At 48.8% G+C, this 10,257-nt stretch overlaps 1 protein-coding gene across 1 annotated transcript; it reads right to left on the bottom strand.

The window, feature by feature from the left end:
• Nucleotides 1–3,834, bottom strand: TMEM213 (transmembrane protein 213). The gene is made up of 3 exons (XM_065626769.1): nt 3,753–3,834; nt 1,500–1,568; nt 1–167 (listed from the first exon to the last, which is right to left on the bottom strand). Exons 1-3 carry the CDS (start codon nt 3,832–3,834, stop codon nt 1–3), a joined length of 318 nt encoding a protein of 105 aa, XP_065482841.1.
• Nucleotides 3,835–10,257: the final 6,423 nt, after the last annotated feature.

Below are 10,257 nucleotides of genomic sequence, written 5' to 3'. Positions count from 1 at the left end.
TCAGGCCACCAAATGTTTGTGTTCATCAGGCCGGAGTTTCATGACCTTGTCCACACAGAGCAGGATGAGAGTCAGAAACCAGAGGCTCCAGCCGACGGCCGCTGCAATCCATCCGTAATCATCCATGCCTGTGGGGCAGCACATGGCTACTTGCACGCAGTTCACATCTGGTGGAGAATAAATGAAGTGAGCTGAGGGGAGGCTGAGTAAGTAACATGTTTCCTTTGCCAGTAGATAGATGAGACAGTGACTTCACTCTCTACCCTGTGGCCTGTCACTCTGCCTCAATGTTCTCAAAAATGAAATAATTTTTAACATTTCCATGTATTTTTTCTTGCACCTTTCCCCTTTTTTTTAATCAGTCCAATTTCCTAAAGTCAATTAAGGAATACGTCATTAGTTGTTTCATTTATGCTGCTATTGAAAAGCATCTGCCATACTTTTTTCTGTCACAAGAGCACAGCAAAAATACCCAGCTCGGTGTCTTCGTCCTGGGTGGTAACATGGAAGTATCAAAGAGAGCCTGAGGGACCATGCTATCTTGACCCCTCAGGCTAGAATAGAAGCTGAGCATGAAACCCCAGCACCCAAGAGAGCTGAGACAGCCAAAACCACCTTACAGCTGCATGTTGATGTGCACAAAGCTTGTCAGCTGTGAAAAGTAAATGCCTCCTGACCTTGGTGCAGGGCAGCCAGCATCTTGCACATTTCCAGGGAAAAGGCAAGTGCAGGTGCTTCTCAGTTGCTCTCATTCGTGTATGTGAGCATGAGGGACATGGTTTAGTGGTTGAGTTGGTAGTGCTAGGTTAACAGTTGGACTTGGTGGAGTTGGCAGTGCTAGGTTAATGGTTGGACTCGATTATCTTAAAATGCTTTCCAACCTAAAGAATTCTATGATTCTGTGTCAAGCAGGACCATGTTCCTGTGCATTTGCCTTCAGTGCACACAGTACACGTGTCCTGTGCTGTAGAGAACAGCTCGTTCCACAACAAGAGAGAGAAGTTTTGTATGTGCCCAGAGAAGAGAGAGGGATGCCTGCCCCCTACACCGTGCTTTGAAGTAGCATACCTCTATTGGTACACCTACTGTAATTCAGGAAGTGCAGGACTGTGGGGACATTTGACATTTGGGATGGAGGATGACTCTGGAAGGACTGGCAGGATCTTGAGTTGGGACTGGCTGTTTGGGGTAGACCTGATAGGGTGGAGGAAGGAGGCACTCTTGGGAATCCACATTGTGCCTACAGGCTGGCAGGGACCTTTAGGGCACACATTGAATTGGTTATGAATTAGTCTGTTCAAAGCTATGAGTCCATCCGAATGTACTTAAGACATTATACTGGGTGTGCCAATAGAGGAGTCTTAGAAATACATCCTAGAATTTCACCTGCAATGGAAGCCATGTCAACAGATAAATCCTTTTCCAGGACAGCCTCTCAGTCATCTGTGTGTTCTCATCACCTGGCTTTATCATGGTCGTAATGATTTATGAAGACTTACTAAGACATGGTGCTTCATTCTCAGTTGTGGACGTGGTGGTTGTTGAAACATTGGAGATGTCTTCAGCTGCTGCCAGATGGAAAGCACAGGAGAAAAGGCAAGTTGGGTTGGAAAAGCAATACTAGACATCAAGCATGAAAATCTGAAAGCCATTGACCTTACAGAGGTCTGTAGGATGGTAACAACTTGGAGAAAATGTAAGTTCTTGCCCCTAAACATTGCTGCATCAGCATATGCTTTCTCATCCCACCACTGTCAGAACAGAGAGACCTGCTCTATCACCAGCTATGAGGAGCAAGTGAATCACTGTGCCTCTACCCGAATGTGACCCTAGTGTGAGCCATCACTCAGAGCTCAAACTAACCACTGACCTTTCCTAAGCTACAGGGGCAAAATGAGCAAGGACTGATATGAGAAACAGCTGTACATCTACCTCCTTTTGCCCTTAGAAAAACCCCAGTAACTCCAGGGCGTGAAGGAGTCTGGCAGAGCCAAGGGCTGAGCCCATCCATGCGAAGCCCCAGCAGATCCACCACAGCCTCAGCAGGACACTTTGGCTTTGTGGATGCTCAGGTGCAGCTGTGTCTGAAACTGATCTGGCTGGGCTCCAGTTCAGGCCAGTATAATAACCAGCTCAGGTTGGAAAATACAACATACAGAAATAAGTGAGGGAGGGTGAGGGACAGGGGCTTCAATGAAGGCTTTTCCTCTTTATCCTGAATCAGAGCACACATGGACTCTGGCATGGCTCTGTGGCTGGCCTCTAGCCCTCCAAACCTATACATGGTGTCACAGGCCAAAGCCTCCTTAGATGTCCTAATACCTCCCTTGCCCCTCAGCTTCATCATGCACCTCTCATGGATCAGAGGCAAGAGCAGCTGCAGGACACCTGTGTGGGAAAAACGCAGGCTGCTCTGGTCCCTGTGCATTAACACCAGCCTGTCCCCTGCTGCAGAAGGAAGGGGGAGCCAAAGAAATGCCTCCTCCTGTGGCACTGTGAGCACTACAGTTCAAGTTTGGCCAGGTGAAGTATCCCGTGCTGAAATGCCCCTCTTCACAGACACATGAAAACCAGCCGGGAGAGGCTACAGGAGTGAGGGCTCCTGCTGCATGCAGATGGAGAGGTTCCAGAGTGCTGCTGGCTCACAGAGCAGGCAGAAGCTGTGAGAGAACTATTTCCAGTCAAGCCATCACTCTGAGCTGATAATTTGGAGTGTGATAGAGAGTTCCAGCTTGATTCCACTAAAGACTTCAAAATAATAGCTCAGATTAATTTCAGCTCAGGAAACCAAGACTGAACAAGACCTTTGAGCAAACCTTCACTTTGAGTTTGGTATTTTCCAAGTAAGAGCAGATAAACTGAAGTCATCCTACAGGAGATGTCCCCCTTGGGGTCACCTGCTGTTGCCCAGCTTTGCATTTTGAGCTGACCAACCATCAGCAAGACCAGAGCTTTCCTTGCAGCCACTGCCATGCAGCAGGTCCCTGGGCAGCCTGCTCCAGGTCAGGGTCTGAGTACTCCCCATTCCTCTTTCTGACTCTGCTAGGACTTGCTGAATGACCTTGGCTAAGCCCGTAATTTGTTTTCTGGGTTAATAAGTACCTCACAGCAACACTTGGAAGAATCATTGAAAACTGTCTCTGACCCGAGGAAGAAAGTGCTGCAGAATGCAGAGTGCTAGTTCATGTTTGTAGACTCTGCAGCCCAAAGGACAGACTGTCAAAGCCAACCCATCTTTAAACATCTGCCAGGTCTCAACCGGTGCTGATATATAAGTGCAGGCAGCAGCCTGATGGGAAAACAGCAGTTCACTGCTCTCATTTACATTTTGGTTTTAGGCAACTTCTCCAATTAAGGGGGCAACAAAACCAGATTTCCTGTAAAAAGCACCTAACAAGAGCTAAACAGTGAACCTCTGGGTTGTCTCCGCAAGCACGTGAAGGCCAAGTAACTGTGCTCCCCTATCTCCTTGTCATTCAGTGGAGCAGCCTGCAGCTCAATCACATTTACAGCGGATCTCTTAATAACTGCCAAAAGCACATCTCTTCAGAAAGATGCTGTGATCGATCACGTCAAATAATTCGCATTAGCATTAATCAATTCCAGCTCTTTACACTTTTTAGATGAGGCAAGGGAGCCCACCTTGTTTTTAAAGAACGAATTACTGTCGGTGGGCAATGTATTTTGGCATTGAGAAAGGGTGGGGGTAAAAGGCAGGGTGTAGAAACTGGAGCATAAGAGAAGAGAAATACCTGCCGAGCAGGAATACCAGAGCACGATGGCGAAGAAGAGCACAGCGAAGGCTGCCCGGGGCTGGTGGGAGAAGGGCTTCATGCCGGGGGTGTCCAGCTCCCACCCGAGCAGCTGCACAGGTCGGGTTGCTGTCGCTGCCAGCTCTGGTTCAGCAAATCCTCCACCAGCTCCCAGAGCTGCCGTGCAGGGCGGAGGGTGGAGCAAAGGAGCTTCCTGCTGCCAGGACACCTGGAACGTTCCTGCCGCAACCGGGTGAGGTACCAGAAGGGCTCTGGCCAAAACAGCTCCAGCAGGAGGTGGATGCCAGCGCTGAGGCAGGCGGAGGGGCCCTGAAGGTCAAGCCTGAAGGTTTCTCCCCAGGATCCGCTGCAGCTGGAGGGAGGAAAGGCCTCTGGAGCCAGCCCGTCCCCGCAGGGTCCCAGGCACCTTCTGTCTTCTGAGTCTCCTTTTGGTCCGGCAAAGATGGCCAAATAGAGTTGGAAAGCAACAGAGGATCAGGGTAGAGAATTTGTCTCCATGTTTGGCTTTGATTTTGCCTGTTCGTTGGCATGATATCCCCCCACCTCCAAACTGCCCAGCAGTGACGATTTTTTAGAAGGGCTGTGTGTCACACCAATACAGTAGCCACTGAGTTAACACAGTCTGTGGGCATGTTCCCGCCGATAGTGGGATGAAACCTGTTGCTTCGTGTGGGCTACCAACAGCTATTACACAGTAACAACAGCCTTTCCTTAAGGACCTGTGTTGGGGTGTGTGTTGGGATCAGTTCGAGCTTGGGGCCTCTCTGCACAGGAGAAGCTGCTACCGTTCTCACCTGTGTCACTGCCTCCATCGCTCACGTGCAATGTGGTGCTTGAAAGAGCAATTTTTTCTCGTAGTTACGCCACCATCTCCATGACACAGGTAATGCCAGGAGCTGTGGCTTCCCACCAGCTCGGCTCTATGTGCAGACCGGGGGGGTTGTTGGCAAAATGGTATTGGCTGGAGGGAAAGTGTTTATTTCTACAGTCCTGGCTGGAAAAGCCACACTGTTGAAGTGCTTGTGTTATCCTGGTCTGACAAGCACCACACGTTGCTGCTGTTCCCCAGGCTGTTGGCTCTGCTCGCTCCTGGCTTTGACCTACCGTGATGTCCTTGTTAGAGAAAACTTCAGGCATTAAATTGAGCGGGAAGGGTCTGGGAGAGGTGGGCTCAGCAGGGAGCTGGTGCTCTTAGTGGTGGTCACTCATGGTTTCAAGTGCTCATGTGAGAATAAAGTTATCTGGGGCCTGTTGGGGACATGTAGCCATCCCATGAGGGGCTAGAAGGAAGGTGCCTGAGACAGCAATCCTGGTAGGATGGGTAATATCTATACATTTTATCTTTTTTTTTCCCGCCACACTGCTGAAACCTGCAGGGGTACGTGTAATAGATGTCCCACAGGAACTGCAGTGAGATGCATGCAATGGGGTGCTGCTGTGCAAAACCGTGTGGTTTGTTTGGTTTCCCTTCATTTAACAAAAAGCTTGAGAGCAAAACCCATGTAGTCTTAGCCCTGCCTGGCGTTTCTGTGGGGTGAACCCACTTGTCCACCACACACCACCAAAAACACTCTGCTCCCCTCCACACACGAGTGTCCCCACAATGCAGCGAGACACAGGCTTCCCCCAGAGAGAGGGCACACCGGGCTGCAGATGACGGCAGGCCAGCTGAAACAGGCACCTTTACCCGCCCTGTCTCCCTGTTTTCATGTCAACACGTTGTGGGGCTGTCGGAGTTGGGGCTGTGCCGGCCGGTCCGTGACAGCCGCCGCCCGCTGCTGCGGGTGTGTGCGGCCCCTCCTACGGCTGGGACCCCACGGGTGGCCCAGGGCGAGTGGTGCTCTGCTGTGTGACCCCAGCGGCCATCGCTCTGGGCCTCGGTAAGCGCAGGTCATGGTTGGAAAAGCGCTCTGACTGCTCGGGGTTCAAAAAGCGGCGTGGTTGAGGGAGGTGATTCTGCCCCTCTGCTCTGCTCTGGTGAGACCCCACCTGGGTCCTGTGTCCAGCCCTGGAGCCCTCAGCACAGGAAACATGGACCTGTTGGAGAGGGGCCAGAGGAGCCACAGAAATGATCAGAGGGCTGGAACAGCTCTGCTGTGAGGACAGGCTGAGAGAGCTGGGGTTGTTCAGCCTGGAGAAGAGAAGGCTCTGGGGAGACCTTATTGTGGCCTTACAGTACTTAAAGGGGGCCTATAAGAAAGATGGGGACAGAGTTTTTAGCAGGGCCTGTTGCGATAGGACAAGGGGTGATGGTTTTAAATTAAAGGAGGGGAGATTCAGGCTGGACATGGGGAAGACATTTTTTACGCTGAGGGTGGTGAAACACTGGCCCAGGTTGCCCAGAGAGGTGGTCAATGCCCCATCCCTGGAGACATTCAAGGCCAGGCTGGACGGGGCTCTGAGCAACCTGATCTAGCTGAAGATGTCCCTGCTCATGGCAGGGGGTTGGACTAGATGAGCTTTGAAGGTCCCTTCCAATCCAAAATAGTCTATGAAATCAGCCTATAGAATAATCTTCATCTCTGCCTCATTTCAGTGTCTAAGTCCTTTCATGCTAGTTGTCTTTTATTTGTGTTTTTATCTGAGCGCTCTGTTGCATCAAAACTAAAACTTGACTCTTTACTGGGGAAAGGAATTCCACTTTCTTGCAGTTTCACTTCTCCCTCCTGAATTTCTCACCCATGATTCCTGCTGAAAGTTGACTTGGCAGTTAATTTTGCAAAAATAATTAGTACAAGGTGTTCTGTGCAACACAAAATGTTTGAGGAGAAACAAAAAGACAAAATTGCTCTGCTATTGCTTGGATGATTCAATTTGTAATGAAATTAAATTACTTTTGAGTTTTAAGTATTACCTAAATGGTCTTTGTCAGCTTGCAGGTAAATGTGTCCATTTCTAAGTGATGCTAAAAACTTTTTGCACAATTAACATAATGTATTTCTTTTTCTTCTCCTTCCCAAAATGTGTTCCCTCCGTGGTCCAGAAAGGGCCTGCTCTGAGTTATCCTGAAGCAGTGAACAGGCTGCGCTTGGCTTCAGTGATTTTTGGAAAGGATTGGAAATGAAGGCTTTGCTTGATAAGTTCAGACACAATGGGAGCTCTATAAAATCATCTCCGGACACAGATTTGGATTTATTTCATTTATTCTGTGTAACACATTCATATTTCAGTGCTGTGACTGCCTGAAGAGTGATAAGACCCTCCAAAGCCTTCCCTGAGCTTGGTTTCGATGCATCGCAGGAATGCCTGTCTCCACGGGGGTGACCTGGCACGCCAGGCACGGCTGCAGCACCAGCAGAGACAGGGGCTTCCTTTCCTCAGGCTCCCGGTTCCAGGCAGTTCTTAAGGCAGGACTCAATTTAAAATTAGGTACTTCACCACCCCTCCCCTTGGAGACTCTTCCACAGTGTGTAGGGCTGCTGGTCAGCTTTTCCTGGTAGTTATGAAGGAGGCAATACCTACTGTTCGGTATATTTTGTGCCACGGAGAGCTTCACAGTTAAAGTTCTCTGCTGACCAAGGTATTACCCTTGACCCAATACCACCAGGTGTGGCTCTCAGAAAGTTGTTACCTTTATCACACTCATACACAGTCATTCTGTCTATATATATTTTCTGTTTACATAGGCAACATGTTTATATTTTTAATTCTGAATGAAAGGTGATTGCTGCTGCAATCCTGTTCCATCCCAGCAGTGACCAGCATGATGGCAATTGAGCCATAGCACGATATTTAACTCAGGTCAAAACACACAACCCATGAGAGCACAGCAGAGCAGGTCCATCACCTCCGGGTGATATCAGTGAAAAAAAAATCCCTTTGTTCCGTATGACATTTGAGGTTGAGTTAACTACACCTCTACTCTCATCTCAGCCTACCTGAGGTGCTACTCTGCTTAGTTGATGCAGTAGGAGGGATCTTTGGTGAAAGAGAGCTCAAAAATTAACATCATGTCGTATGTAGCCACGCAAAACCTTCTGCATGGTGGAACTAAGAGTGGAGTGATTATAGCTGAGATACTGATCCCAGAGCCACCTACAACTGCATGAAACTGCCCCGTACTGCTGAGAATGGTAACAACCTGGCTGGAGGGGTTGCATGTTTGGGATCCCCCTGAGCCCTGCCTGTTGGCACGCTGAAGTTGACGATTAGTTGACAATCACCAGTTACTATTCCCAAGGGCTCTGTGCAGCCTTTGAGGTCATGGTGCTAAATACCAAGGAGGGTGCTTGGTGGTCTGTGCTATTGGTGGGACCACAGGAGTGGATCTGTCTCCTACATTTGCTTCTTAGGTAGCAAAACCTCCAAGTGCAGCTCTAGAAAAGCCATCTGCTGGGAGGGCAGGTCTGTCTGTCAAAACCCAGGTGGCCTTTATAAAGCTTAGAAATCTTAAGGGCCTTTATAAACCCCTCAAAATGGCTTTTAAAAGTGCAAAATCTTAAGCCTGATCCCAATAATGTGTCTGTCAGGTAGGGGGCTGTTTTGTTTGGTATCTTCATCGATATGAAAATAGCCATGTAAGATAAAGCTACCTGTGAACAGGGCATTTGATTTTTAAAACTAGGCAAATGGAGGAAAAAAAATCAAAATGACAAAGGTTTTACTCTTCAAATGAAAGAAGGGGAGAGGGGATCTCCTTTCCACCTCACAGAGGAAAGCAGCTCTAGCATTTCAAATAACTCCACTACCGTGCCCTTTGTGTTTTCCAGTCCAAGCCGGGGCTGGTATTAGACAAATGTTGAGCCTGCTGGCCCTGCTGTGACCCCACACTGTCCCTCTGGAGAACCCAGGGAGGGAGACCCAGACCAGCCAGGTGGCGTGGGGCTGCCTGAGAAGGGCTCCCTTCAGCTCGCCCAGGCTGGCGCCAACAATGAGACTATTGACAGGGCACCTCATCATCAGCCATCATTATCTCATCTTTAATAATAAGATTATTATAAAATAATGTTCTTACTTTCCCATGCCAGAGGCAGGAAATAGGATATGCTTTCTGCTCCTCTCCTCTGCCAGAGAAAGGCGGGGGGAAGGACAAGAGAGATGGCTTTATCCCCAGACTCAGTGTTCACTCGCTCCTTGACTAATGGGATGGAGCGGCCAGCATAGCGCGGCTTGCTTTGGCAAGGAAGTGTGCATTGGGAGCCACTCCTGCTTCCCCCACCCCAATAGCTTGTAGGGGAGTAGCTGAGTGTAACTGTGGGGATGAGTAAAAGCAGAGTAAGTGCAAAAATTTAGGAAAAAGTTCTTCACAGAAAGAGTTGTCAGACACTGGAACAGACTGCCCAAGGAAGTGGTGGAGTCACCATCCCCAGAGGTATTTAAAAGGTGTTTAGATGAGGTTCTTAGGGACATGGTTTAGTGATAGAGTTAGGTTATGGTTGGACTCGATGATCCTGAGGGTCTCTTCCAACTGAAATGATTCTATGATTCTAAAAAAGAAGCAAATCCTGGTGTCATCAAATGAACACAACAGCTTTGCTGGGGGGAAGAATGTGCTGTGGGTGCAGAGGTGGAGGAGTAGCCTAGGAAGCTGTTTTATTTTGTTGTGTCAATATACATCAGCTGAGAACTGAATGATGACTCCTGTTATTTAGCATTATAGCATGGGCTGGAAGGCAATGTCCTTCCTTTCCCACACCACCTTCTCCACAGCCCAGCGTGGTGAACATGCGGTTCACGACAATGACTTCACTTGGGCCTTACCAAGGGAAGTTCTGATTTCCCAGCAGCAAGTGCTGACTTTCATCAGCCTTATCCCCTTTCTTTGGTAGCGCTGATGCAGAAAGCAGAGCCGACGGCTGGCGATGGCCCGTACGGGAGGAGCACTGTGCAGCCAAAGTGCGTGGGAGGCCAGAGAGCCCCATAGCCAGCTCAGCCGGGCCATTGCTGAGCAAAATTACAGTTTTGGGCTCACTTCTCAAGATTACCTTATAATTTTTAATGCCTCCTGTTTGGGTTGCGTAGCTTGAGGCAGCTGGATTTCAGAAAGCAGTGGGAGCCCTCTCACACGAGCTGACCTCGCAAAACTGGGCTGCTCTTTGTTGCTTTTGAATAGAAAACTTCTGTGCTGGGAAACTCTCTGCTGTTACTCGCCTTTCCGCATCTTTACCTTTGATAAGCTCTACCCTTCGGCTTGTCAAGTCAGGGATACTGGGTGCCTCTGAAAAAAGACATCTGAGAAAGCATTTCTGTAAGGGGTACTTTTTAATTTACATATATCCATGCATTTTAATTTTGAGCTTCTTTTGAGATAAAACTCCTTATGGGTGCTAGATTTAATAGTGACCCAACCAGCCTTATTTACCAGGATGAAACACTGCCTCCTCTGACCTGTCTAACCCATCAATTTTAGGAGCAGCCAAATTTCTCTCCAGAGCCCTTGCTTTAGTAGCTGAAGTGGGTGAAAGTTTATAAACCCACTTTTTCCCACAGAATTTATTATTTCAAGGGATGAGAACCAAGTTCCCTGTCAGCACTGCCCCAGGCT

The sequence above is a fragment of the Caloenas nicobarica genome, chromosome 1, assembly GCF_036013445.1.
Source record: "Caloenas nicobarica isolate bCalNic1 chromosome 1, bCalNic1.hap1, whole genome shotgun sequence".
NCBI classification, from domain to species: domain Eukaryota; kingdom Metazoa; phylum Chordata; class Aves; order Columbiformes; family Columbidae; genus Caloenas; species Caloenas nicobarica.
This window is presented reverse-complemented; position numbering and strand designations above follow the sequence as displayed.

Coding starts and splice junctions, on each gene's coding strand:
- TMEM213 (XM_065626769.1), bottom strand. CDS start 3,834: ATGAAGCCCTTCTCCCACCAGCCCCGGGCAGCCTTCGCTGTGCTCTTC. Junction 1,569..3,752: donor CTGGTATTCCTGCTCGGCAG/GTATTTCTCTTC, acceptor TCCATCTGGCAG/CAGCTGAAGACATCTCCAAT. Junction 168..1,499: donor GAATGAAGCACCATGTCTTA/GTAAGTCTTCAT, acceptor ATTCTCCACCAG/ATGTGAACTGCGTGCAAGTA.